We start from the raw sequence: 13,688 nt of genomic DNA, 5'->3' as shown, positions 1-13,688 counted from the left end.
AACACCTTTTTGAGTGACAGTGCAGGATTTTAGAGGCAGTTGTGGTGAACAGGTCTGGGCTCATTCTACATCTTAGGACATTGCTGGAACATGTAGGGGGAGGAAAATACATCACTTTAACATTTTTAAACTCCGTATGGTCCCTATAAAGGTTTTGAAGAACACAGACATTCAGTATTCAGTATAGACACATTTAATTGCTGTCAATCAAAGTTGTGCTGTGTTGAACATTCATAAAACTCTATTTTTCAGAAAAGTACAGCGCCTAAATAAGCCTGTGTGGAGATTTGTAAAAACTACAAACATTCTCTGTATCACACTTCAACATAACACATAAACAAACAGAAGGGTATGATCGCGTCCTGGTGCCACTGCATACTGCCTTTGAACAGTCACTCTGAATGGGTGACTGCATTGTTGAGCACAATGGCAGCGTATAGAGACGTGTTGCCTGAACAGAACAGAGTGGGGTCCCTGTCAACATCAGTGCCAGGCCTCATGAGAGACGTCTGGCCGCCGCGTGAAACTCAAACTCACATATTGAAGCGCAAGGATAAACTCACGTCCGTTCGCTGAGTCCACGCTGTCGGAGGATTTGAGGTCTCTGTTGGCGTCCTGGTGCAGAACCCCGAACCAGTCCTTCAGCCGTGCCGCCAGACTGTGCAGCTCTGCGTCTGTGCATGCTAAACAAGATAGCGCGAGAAACGGCATCAGTATAAAGGTACATCATCCCCAGGCTACTTCCTACGGCCCTTATTGTAGTTTAAAGTCTGTTTACCTCACTGTAAGGCAACAATAATGGGGTGTTTGTCAAGCAAAGTGCAGTTTAAACACAAAACACACAGTTCCAATTGAGCAAGTTAAGAATTATGTGTGCTCTGCTGTCGTTTTTTCTCAATTAAACATTTTAGCTTATTTTAGGGCATTTTTCGACAGTAAAAGGTGCATGAAAGAGGGGTTTCTCTTGGGCATAATTTTAACTAAGGTGATTCCACTTGGGAACATGATAGAATACGTCGGCATCTTGATATAACGTACTTCAAAACACAATGGGTGACTCATCAAACTCGTTGCCTGTGTCATTTTGATTGTAATTCCCGTTCTGTCTGAGTGATAAAACCTGTTTCTCAGCACATGGCATGCATATATATTCTAGAAAATGATTATTCGATTACTTAGTTGACAATTATTTAAACAATTGAGCCCAAGTCAATACAGTAAGTCAACCCTTTGCTCAGGTGATGACATTTTTAACTTTTAAAATCTATTACACTAGTGGTCACAAAGATACCTAGACATGTCTACAGTAGGATCAAATTCATCCCCATGTCAGCAAATCTCTTTAACTCAGGCTAGAGAGCAGACCAATGATGTGGAGTGGTGCCTTATATTGATAAAATGTAAGGGTCTATTGTATGAAGGTGGGCATACTAATGGGTACAAGACAAATTTAGTTGAAACTGAAGCCAGCCCCAGAATATGAATGCCGGAGAAACCACCCACAGCCGTCCACTACTGGCTGGACTCATTCACCTCGTTCACTTGGCCCTTGTCTGCTCACCTCGAAGGTTCAAGAGAGCGACCTGCACAAAATGACACCCGGTGTCATAGCTTAGGAAGTAATTAATCTCTTCAACGCCACCTGAACCAAGCACATTTTTTCCAATTCAGCATTACCCAGAAAAAAAAAAAAGGTCAATAAAGTGACAAAAACAAGGATAAAAAAAAAAGTGACAAAAAAGCAGCAAAAGAGGCCACAAAAACGTGTCAAGAAACGTGACAAAAACCAAACACAAACCTGACGAAAACCAACAAAGTAGCCACTAAAAGGCAACAAGAAATGTGACTTAAAACTTTACAAAAACCTGACGAAAACACAACAATAAAGCCACAAAAAAGTGACAAAAATGCAATGAAAAACGGACAAAAACGTGCCAAAAATGTGATAAAAACGCTGCGACAATGCGACTAAAACATTCCAAACAGTTTTGCTTTCAAATGAGGTGTTACACTGGCCAAGCTCTCCATTCGAGAAGCTTTAAGATGTGGGTAAAGCCGAACTGTAGAAAATGTGCTCGGTTAAAGTGGTTAAGCCTCATCATCTAAACGTCAATCCTACTGCCTTTTGTGTTTTCAGTCCACCAATATCTGCATGATTATACAATTACTCTGATTTTATAACTGTGTTTGTTTGTTTTGTATGTAAGAAAGTATATCATCAATAAACCCCTTATAAACTTCACAAGCTGTGTTTCCTAGAATGTGACTTAAACATAGAAATAAGAAAAAGGTAAATACAACATTCATTTTGGTATGGTTCGTTGACCTAAGGTGAACATGTGTAGCCTTTGTCAGACGTCGACATCTACCTTTTAACCTTGAGTTCAAATTGTACTCCTCCATCTTTGAATTGTTACTATGGAAACCACTTGACATACATTCTGCCTGACGACTCTAATACATTTACAATACAAAGAAAATCATTCCTTCGCAAACCTTCGCAAATCAATTCAAACTCAACATGCATGTTCCTTACAGCTCCACAGAACTGAGGGCATAATTCTTTCCGATTAATTAACCCTTAAATTAACAATGGTCTTTTCTATTATCCAGAAACTACGAACGACTGTGACTGTGTGCACCTCCCGCAGACCTGCCTTCACTCCACTCCCTCCCTGTCAATCACCGCCATGTTCTCTGCCTCTCAGCGCGCCGCGTGTGATTGACAATTCCTCCACTGTACGGCTTCTTTTGCAAGTTTGATAATGCGCCTCAAGGACAAAAGCCCGAGCCTCTGCCTCCTACAGCGCACCGACAACCCCACTGGTTCTCTGCAGGGGCCTCTAAACTGCATCTGGTAAGAAGTTAAATATTTTGAACCTTATTGGAGCGCACATTTGTCTTGAAGAGTTTTCAAATTTATACCTCTCTTCTACAGCTGAACAGACATTTCTTTTTGTTAAATACTGTATTATGAGTGCCTTACAGAGCCTGTCTTTTTGCCTCTACATTTTCTCTAGCTTTAGTCAGCTTGGAAAGCACTGAAGCAGCATGTAAATAAGTGACAGACAGACAGACAGCGTTTCCCACTGGTCTGTGTGTAGCTGTTTTAAAGATTCAGTGAGATTCATAAATATCAACACTTGTGGCTCAGCAGCAGCGACGCATGAGCGAGTCGAGCTTGTTTACCACAAAACCTTCTGTGAATTAAATGCAGCACACCAGCACATGCATGTGACAAATGTAGAGGGGTTGAATCAGGATGCACATCTGAAAATCAATGCGAAAATGAATATCCTATGCCCGTTCAGCCAATAAAGTTCTACAGTTACATACTTTGGAGATGTTACTTCTTAGAACTTGCTTCAAAAACATTATGGAGGAACTGTTCTTGTTAGCTGAAGTGTAAACTGCTAGTTAAGTTCAGCGTCATCTGAACTTCACTGTACTTGTTAAACTGACACATTCGACAAAGTGCAACATGGTGCGAGAAGCCGCGTCTCGTTTCCACGACATCGCACTGAGCTGTACACAAACATACGCGAACATTACATCAAATAAGGTGGCGAATAAACAACACTTCTGAAACCAACAGGAGACTAGAGTCGGGCTTTTCAACGCTTGGCTGGAGGAAGTCATCATCTCCCTATTAGGCCACTCTCGCTTTTTATCATTTATTACCCTCTATGTCCCGCCTCTGTGCACTTTCAGCATACTAATACACCGCCAATATGGAGGCCTCATATTTCATAGTTAGAGGTGGGGGATTGCGGCGTTATCGCTGCTGTCGTAAAAGGCCCGGGGTGAGAGACGGGAGCTGAGGAGGGACAAGAAACATTTATCTGCCTCTGTCTGTGACATTATCCCGCATCCTAAGGCACAGACAGGGTTAGGCATATAACATTTGTGAGTGTTTTTCCTCTTCACGGTCCAATGGCGAGAGACAGCGGAGGCTTTAACATGACCTGTCCTCACCTCCCCAACAAAAACCTTCCACAAATATGTCTTCAAATCAAAATCCAGGGGCCCATGCAGAGGGTTTGCTGGATGAGAGGACAGTTTGTTGGTTAGTATTATGACAAAGATCACCAGATTTACCAGTAATTGTCAAGAAAGTATTAGTTAGTTTCTTTTAGTTTTGAGGATCAATGAATGTATACACATCAATAGTCGACACTGCGATTCTGTTGGTAAGCAACAAACACAGTCACAGTAACCTTGCAAATGTGACAAAATAACACTGGTAAAGCAGCTAATATTTGATAAACAAAAAAACAGTAAGCATAACCACACACATACAGCACTTCTACAAGAAACTTTAATTCACTTAATAGGACTGCTTTTTAAAGCAAAAACGTTCACTTGTGAGGCTTGTAAATGAGCCTCACAAGTGAATGAGCCTCACAGTTTATATATGCTTATAAACTGTTTTATGCTTATAAAACAGTTTATAAGCATAAACTGTTTTCTCAACCATGCAAATTTTTGTAATGTTTGGATATAATTATCGCAATGGAAATCATGCTTTTATTAACGACATTGCCCTATAATCTATTATTTTCATTATCACTGAAACTTGGACTTGGTAGCTTTTACTTCATGCAACGACTGCATTTCTGAATACTGGCATCGAATGTTTCCTGTCTTTGTAAACGCGACTTCAACTTAATTACCCTCCAGCCATATTCATTTCATTCAGACTTTACTTCTTGCACCAGTGCCTCAATGAAGGACCTCTTTTTCACTACATTCTTGCGTTTCCTGCTGAAGCCTCTTATCTCACTCGTCTGTACCTGCCTCTGTTTCTTTTGAGACTTTGATATCCTTGCTCTTCTGTCTTCTCCTTTCAGCTAAATTACATTGAGGGCTCTCCGCACAGACTCCAAATATAATAGTTTCCTGGCTTTTCCACACGCAGTCTCTCTTGTTCAACCTTGTAGACTTTCGATGTATTATAATCCCAATTGGAGCCGATCATAAGGTTTGTTGACATAACTTTACAATCACGTCACGTACAGCAGGACACAATAGAAGAAAAAAACAACACAAATGCCCCGTAGCTATGTCTGTGTTTGCCGTCTCATTCGGAGCGCGGCAGGGTCAGAGCAGCTTAAAGATGTCGGACACACAGTCTATTGACATCAAAGCCGCACCACAGGCAGATTACACTATTGTGGCGCAAAGACTGATTCGCCACGCAGAGCTGCGACAGACGACGGGGCAGCAGGACACTAACCTGCTCAAGTCACATTCGCCATGCCATGTTTATATCAAGTCAAGGTGGAAATACTAGTAGTACTTCATGAAGGGCCTGTTGTTCACAGAAATCTTAAACTATCAACAAACGTCTGCGGCTGCACAACCGACGTTCAATATAATGTTCAAGATATACAAGATATTTAGGCCACCACCAGTGAAGAACACAAATGTACATTAAAAAAATACACCAGGTGCTTCAATACCCATCATTGCAGTATTTAATAGTCATCTGACTCGCTACTTTTTGATTTTTGTTGTTGTTGCAATGATCAAAACTACAGATGTTAGAAATAAATCATCAGGCAAATTTATATTTTTTATTCAATCAAACAACATACAACAACTAAGACTTTTACTGTATTTTCCAGACTATAAGGTGCTCTGGAGTATCAGTCGCACCTGCCAAAAAATGCATAATGAAGAAGAAAAAAAACAAATATAAGTCGCTATAAATGGGCGCCATGTGCGCAAACACACCGAGTAAAATTCGTAGTTGTGAACCTGTTCATGACAATGGCAATAAAACCTATTCTAATTCTGATTTTCCGGAGTATAAGTCGCACCAGCCTTGGCAACTACCTGGGCATGGAGTCGTAACTGCACCGTATACAAGCCTCTCCCGGCATTACATTGTTCAAGATCTCATTTGCGAACTCGTTCCTCTAGCTGTGGCCTTCTAGCTTTTAGCCTGTTAGCTTTTTTTTTGTTTTCTTCATTGCAGTAAGAGTAACCTCCGCTTTTGGCCAGTCCCTCACAAGTTTCTCGCTCAGTCCAAACTTTCCTTTGTGCTCGATTACCGTTTTTTAAATCTTCAGTGATACAGGAAGAGCAGATACTGGTACACAAGCCTAGAGCGCCCGCTAGCGGTTACTAGTGTGAAAACAACATGTGAAATTATATATTTTGATATATAAGTCGCACCTGAGTATAAGGCGCACCACCAGACAAACTATGACAAAAAGCGTGACTTATAGTCCGTAAAAAACGGTTGGTAGATTTACAACTTCAATCAACAGAAATCTGTTGACTCCGTAAAGCCACGAGGATATTTAGGATTCCTTTGATTTGATTTAATCTAGAATTTGACAGAAATTGTCCCATGATGAAACATTTTAAACATCTGTGCACTGTCAGGTGTCCCCTCCCACAGATACATCGTGTGGAGTTTGAGTCACCAACACAGCCCTGAGGAAATTACTTGGTTAGTCATAAATGTTGGCTTTTGTTTTATAATGTTATATAATAATAATAATAATAATAATAATAATAATAACTTGGTTGTTTTAAGATATCTGTTGTTTGATCAAGATTGCAAAACTGCCACTAATAATAAATCGACTACATTTTCTTTCATGATGCATCGACAGTTCAATGAATGTCATCCAACACAATAGGTTAACAACAAGAATGCTTCAAACATGAAAATATATGTCAATAAAATGATCCTGTAAGCAAGAGTGAAGGCTGAGACCTCTTAGTTGGTGTGGCTGGTGTACTTATAAACACAAAGGCCGAGATACAACCCTTCTGACACTACTACTGCAGTGCAGACTGTGAACTTTCCCAACCAAGAGGCTCTGGACAAACAGTCAGGCAGGCAGACAGACTGACGCTGCTCTAACACAAAGAAACGAGAAATATCGATGAGAGCAGAGGGTCAGGTATCAAACTCAGAGCTGGGAAATACCTGCAACCTCCTCGCCTTCACTCTGCACTGCCTCACTGCTGCTGCGCTGCTGTCTCTCAACTTTGTGAGGCAGAGATCTGTCAAATCTGGCAACAAGCGGCACATGCTTGACTTGAGATGAGAGCTACAACCGCACCTGGCCCATATTTGGGGAGAATCCTTAAACAAGTAAGTAAGTAAGCAAGCAGTTAGTTATATCTGAAAAGGGCTGAACAACTCAAGAGTGTTAATCAACTTAATACAATTACAGTAAGTACCTCATCTGTTGGTAACATAATTGATTTGTGTACCTGAACTAGGTACTGTTGTTATTGTTTGGGGAGCTTCAGTGGTCTATTTTATGTCAAATTGGCTTTAAACAAAAAAAGCTTTTATCCATAGCATAATGTTATATCATTGTTAAAAAACCTTGGAGATTTTGTTTCATTTCATTTGTACATGTTTCAGTATTCCTGCACATTTAGTCTGTCAGCCCCTCATCTGCACTCAAAATGCCAGCTCACACTTCAGCATACGTCATGCAGAAACTTAAACTTGTTCTTTTCCTGGTTGAACTAAACACTCTGAACAGAATAAGTGTTTGCAGTTACAATGACAATTACTTTCATTTGGATCACTTACTTTTTCCCTATAGAAGTGGGATTAACACCTCTGCTGGCATTTTGTAGAACTATTGTTGCTAAGGTTATTCAGGAGCTATATCTCCAGCTTCTCCAAGCCACTCCTCGCTACCCCTCTTTGGCACTTCCGTACAGTATTTTCCCTGCAGTCAATTTAACCAGGAAGGGTATTCATCTCTGTTGGGGATTTTCTTGCAACCCAACCTTACCTTTCCCTATGTTCAAGCTATCTCTAGTACATTAGAAGAAAGGCAGTTACCCCAGTTTGTCGGGTGACCGCATTGTCTCTTTTATATTTCATGACAATTAAAGTCATAAAGGTATTTTTCAGACACACACATTGCTTTAAGATATATATGACAAAACATTAAGCCTAGGGTGTGTGTAAAAAGTCTGCAAAAAGTGCCATATGGGATCTTTAAGTCCAGTTTCAGTAACAGCCAGAGGCATTGCTATGTGGGTAGTACACATTTTAATCTCAAACTGAACTCCAACATCAATTCTAATACATTTCCAGGAATAACACGTCAGACGTTGTTTACTTTCTTTGGTGTTGGCCGTGCATGAAACATCCTCAGTGATTAGGGAGTGACTGATCACACAAGGTGGCGCTCCCAGCAGGACACTTTAGGTCACGTTGCAGATGTGTTGTCTAGACTTTGTCGTATATAACAGCCTGTATCAAAGACTGGCAGGCCCCAAATCCCTGCGCAGCTCTCCTTTATCATTTACACATGATAAAGTGAGTTTGTCATATAAAAGGCGAGGAGTGACGGTCTCTCCACGCCGAGCAGAGGTGGGTGGTGATCACCTTGAGACATGAGGGATGCAACGTCGGATCAAATCAAGATGAAGGACAGATGGAGAGGGGGAGGAGGCGGAGACGCAGGTGAAATCTCTTAACAAGGTAACACCACGATCAAGAAATGCACTCGGACACTCACAGAGGAGGTAAAAGCCCGACACAAGGTCAGATTCATCAAAAAGATACACGGCTATGTTTGATTTGCCCCCCGAGTGATCATCCCTGCACAACAGTGTCAGTCGATAGAGTTAAGGTTGGCCCTGATAATGATCTGTAATGGAGTCAGTATCCGCAGACAAAAGACTTGAAACACATGGGGAAAAGTGTTAAGTCGGGCAGAAAAGCAGAGCAGAAAATATTGTAATACCATTGAGGTGCTTCAGCTACAGATTTTATGCATACAGACTCTTAAACAAAAATGCGTGATGAGTCCTTCCAGTCCTTCCGTGCGGCTGAATCCCAAAGCAGCTAAATTGGACTTTAAATTTTCATTTTGACAAATTGCTTTAGAATTCTGTTTTAATTCAATGAAACATAGCATGTCAAAATGTTTTTTCCTTAAGTCAAAACAAAGCTTACGTGGAACCCAATACTTGCAAACACGGGATTGAAGCCATGGGCTACATTCCATCCGTTGTCCCGTACTTGCACTTTCAAACACACTCTCACTCAACTCTGTGAGGTTTCTAGGTCACTGGAGCAGTCTTTGAGCTGTTGATTCACTTCTCTTTGAATCCAAAATAATATTAAAATGGGTCATGCTTTCCAAAACGGATCTGGTTTCAGACTCAGAGATGTGTTGCGTATTCTCTCTCTTTAAATACTATTATACTTTTTTTTTTTTTTTTTGATCAAGGTGTGTTTATTGAGGTTTTATGTTTACACCCTACCCCCCACCCACAGCCAGCCAGACCCAATACAAAATGTGCAATAATAAACAATGCAGTAATAGATCATGCACATTACACAGTGATATCCCCTGCATCCAAATCCCCAAACCGAGCAAGGAAAGGTCTCCAGATGTCATAAAATTTTTGGACAGAACCCTTTGTTGTGTATCTAATCTTTTCTAGTTGTATATAGAACATGACATCCCTAACCCAGTGTCCATATACAGGTGGATGTGTATCCTTCCAATTCAATAAAATTCTTCTACGCGCCAACAGTGCACCAAAGGCTATCAAGCCGAGTTGTGCCTTTGTCACACGGGCATCCATAGTCACTCCAAATAGTGCAACAAATGGACAGGGTTTCAGGGTAAAACCACACGTTTTGGAAAAAATATCAAATATGTGTTCCCAAAAGCTATGTAATTTTGTACATGTCCAAAACATATGCACCAAAGAGGCTGGATCTTGTTTACACCGATCACATGTAGGGTCGAAATTTTCTCGGATCTTACTCAATCTGGTCTTGGACCAGTGAAGGCGATGTACTACTTTAAATTGTATAACAACATGCCTGAGACAAATAGATGATGAAAAAATTCTGTTAATAATCCTTTTCCAGGTCTCATCTGAAATCTGCACAGACAAGTCTTCCTCCCATTTGTTTTTGAGTATCTGCAATGTCACCATTTTGTAGTTATTTAACAATCCATAAATAACACTTATGAGGCGCTTGGTATTTCGTTTGAGCTTGAAGATATCATCCAAAAGTGATGGGGATGGGGAAGACGGAAAGGAGTCCATGTTACAGGCAATGAAGTTCCTAATCTGTAGATATCTGAAGAAATGGGATCCAGGGATATGATATTTAGTCCTCAGCTGTTCAAAAGAACTGAAAACATTGTCAATGAAGAGTTTATGCAACGATGTTATTCCAAGACTTGTCCAGACACTAAATGCCTCATCAATTAATGATGGGGGGAACATACAATTAAATACTATTATACTTTAAAACTAAGTGTAAAATAATAATTACTATCAATTTATCATTGTGTACGAATGGAGTGCAAATAATTAAGTGGAAACAGTAATGAGGGTGAATTACCTTATTGATCCCCGAGGGGAAATTATTTTAATGTACAAATATTGCAATATTTACCAAGAAAGAGGTATCCTTAAAACAGAAAGAAAAAAACTTAATTGGTTTAAAAAATGATCTGCCACTGGCAGACACATCAACACCACATCATTACCAGAATGCTCGCTTAGGTTGCACATTCCTCACCCATCTGACAACTGTAAACACTAATACGCAATGCTCTGTCATAACAAGCCAACAAATTATGAAACTGAAACTATATAGTCATCCATGTAATCTCTTCATGTAAACATTTGTGCATTTACAGACGTTTGGACATTGTCGGCATCCATAAATGAAGGACAATTATCACAATTATCACATTTTACATGCAGTATGAATTATTTAGATAACCATAGCATATTTTGCATTTCAATCATGACTACCCTCTAATTGAAAGCCACACTGTGCAACTTGTCACATGTCTTGTGAGTAGCTCACCTCTGCCAAGACATGACTTGTAACGTTACTGGGAGCGCGGACGTCTCCAGCTCATCTCCATGGAGATGTTGACCAACGGCAGCCAAATATGATAAATGTCTTATGTCCATTTTATATATATATAAGTGCTCTACAAGTGCCCAACAAAATGTTGTGCATAGATCAAATGGTCTATTCTGACCTGCAGGTTTCAGTGGAGCTCCTTGAGGAAACCTACTGACACAAAACGCCAGGATAGCAGCATCTAGTATTTCCTTAAATGGCTGTAAATAGACCTCTTAGCGCTGGTGTTAGACTCTGCTTTAAACCTGATATCAGTAAACATGACACTATGCTCTCTCACAAACATTTCAACGAGCTGCTGCCATCGTTACCATAGAAACACTGTCTGATACAGTGTTCACACGCACCTACTGCCACCTCCATCTGTTTACAGTGATCTAACGAGATATTCGCTGTAGCTGCGGAGACAAATGCATGCGCTCCTATCACAGTCTCGGGATGCACAAATCTTCAATGAAAGATGGCCGCATAGAAAGAGGAGAGTGACAAGAGAGAAGTGAAGTTACAGTGCTGAAGACAAAGAGAAAATGGATGAAGGAAGATCTGAAACTCGAACCGTGACTCAAGCAGACAGAGGGAGAAATATAACTTTTTAATCCTGTCAACAGCGTCCAAGATCTGGAAATAGATTTCCTTCAAACAAAGCGCTTAAAGTTGCCAAGACTAGAGTCGGCCAAAAACCAAGCCATTCTGTTTGAGTGAGTGTTGATTAACGATTAGCCGCTAATAACCTTGTGTGTGCTGAAAGGGGTTGATATAATGAAGTGGGCGTGGCAAGTAAGTATTTTTCTTCTTTTTTTTTATTTTCATGTAAACATATTATTTGAGAGAATGCTGGGTGAGTAAAAAAAATGCATAAATGACTGCTGCTGATCCATGTGTGTTTTAGACAAAGGAAAAATGTTTTAACAATCGTTGCATTCCTTCATTGTATAATATTTACACTCTAGTTTAAACTGGCTCCACATGATTCAGAGGGCAGCACTGTATATACTTGTCAAATCTGAACTCAATTGACTGTTTTCTAATTTATATTGTCCCAGAAATGTGAATAATTAAGATAATACGAAAATTCAGACATAATCAGTAAAAAAGTGGTGGCATCACATTTGGGGACTGGAGCCCGCTATTCCGGCGGCTCGCAATCCGACGTACAGGACACAATGGACACGCCATGCTGTATCACACTCATGGGTTAATACGAGCGATCGCGATGTCGTCACATCCGTTGGCCGTAGTAGGCATTTTACATTACATTTACATACAACAAAACATCCGGCGAAAATTGCGGAAGTAAACAATAACAGCGATCGCTCGTATAGGCTAAAATCAGTGTGTCACATGACTTTCATCAATAACGTGGTTTCATTTGACCGATAGAACACATGCAAGCCTAATTCCACTGTTTATTTGTTGTTGCAATAAACGAATCCAAATTTAGATGTGACACAAAACAATCAGAGAAATCTTCATAAACAACATTTAAAAAAAATAAAAGTGATTGCTTCTAATCTGTTGTGTAATGTGGAATTTTATTTTGAAAAGCACACAAGCAGTTTATGGTCTTGAAGTTGTAAAAGTCAGTATTGAGCTGTGAAATAAGTAAATAAGGTATACACAGCCTTGACCGGCTCAGTTCAATGTTGTACACATGAGAAGCAAGGCCCAAGTGTGTTTCCTTTATAACTCTTTACACTGTCAAAACAACACAGTTATAATTATATCTTTGTCAATGAGCTTTATACAAACACTCATACATTTTAACAGTACTTTGATGAGCAAAACTACAAAATCTTGTCCAGCGCATAAGTTTATACCTGCTTCACAAAAATGACAACGTTTTACTTCAGGTAGTCATGTAATTGCCCTCTTGGGCTCTTTGCATATTCATTCAGTCCCAAGGGCTAAATTTGCGCCGCGCCCTTTTGACGTTGATGAAAGATGCCTTTGAGACATAGTTAACTTATAGCCAACATTTATGCATTGACTCCACACTGATATCATTGAATTAGCTCATCTTTATCCTTTACCTTTCACACACAAGTTGCATAAACTGACAGGAGGACAGCCGCCACTGTTTCAAGGAATAGGCCACCATTTTTAAGTACTGAGATACAGTATGTTCTTACATTAGCTTAGACGAGTTGATGCGTAGCTGTCTGGTCATTACGCGTGCCCGTAAACAGAGCACAGACGGCGTTAGCACAGCCTCTCCTCTTCTCATCTATGGAACCAAATGGAGAGAAACATGGAAGAGCTTTGTCGCTTCTAGCTTCACCTCCGTTTGGATCCACAGTGGAGAGGAGGAGAGGCTACGCTAACGGCGTCTGTGCTCTGTTTACGTGACTGAGGGCACGCGTAAAGACCAGACAGCTACATATCACCACGTCTAAGCTAAGGACATAGAACATATCTCAGTATTTAAAAACGGTGGCCTATTCCTCTAAAACTAGTCTTACAATGTGCTTGAGATAGGGCCTACCTAACTGTTCGGCATTTCGTTCTTGGCACCGCTAAGTCAAACCTGTCTGCCACAACGCGGATTGAAAAAGATGTTTAATCCGCTTATACCACGATCCCACAAACCTGACATTTTATAACAAATGTTTTTTTTTTTCATTTACTAAACTCACTAAATATGCCAAACTACAGGGACTATTTTTTGTGGGCTATTAGCCGGTCTACTGTCTGAAGGCTCGTCTCAGCTGCTGTGAGGATCTCCGTCACTCACTAATCAAGCATTTATCTGATTCAGCTGTGTCATGCGTTGCTATGGCAATGCCCGCAG

At 40.4% G+C, this 13,688-nt stretch overlaps 1 protein-coding gene across 1 annotated transcript in view; it reads right to left on the bottom strand.

Annotated features, from left to right (window-relative positions):
• spock1 (SPARC (osteonectin), cwcv and kazal like domains proteoglycan 1) overlaps nt 1–13,688 on the bottom strand; it is a 116,109-nt gene that overhangs the window by 7,113 nt on the left and 95,308 nt on the right. The window contains exon 8 of the mRNA XM_079557461.1: nt 564–683. Within this exon, the coding sequence (XP_079413587.1) occupies nt 564–683 (120 nt within the window). The remainder of the gene's footprint in view (nt 1–563; nt 684–13,688) is intronic.

The sequence above is a fragment of the Gobius niger genome (genome assembly GCF_951799975.1).
Source record: "Gobius niger genome assembly, chromosome: 5".
Classification (NCBI taxonomy): Eukaryota; Metazoa; Chordata; class Actinopteri; order Gobiiformes; family Gobiidae; genus Gobius; species Gobius niger.
This window is presented reverse-complemented; position numbering and strand designations above follow the sequence as displayed.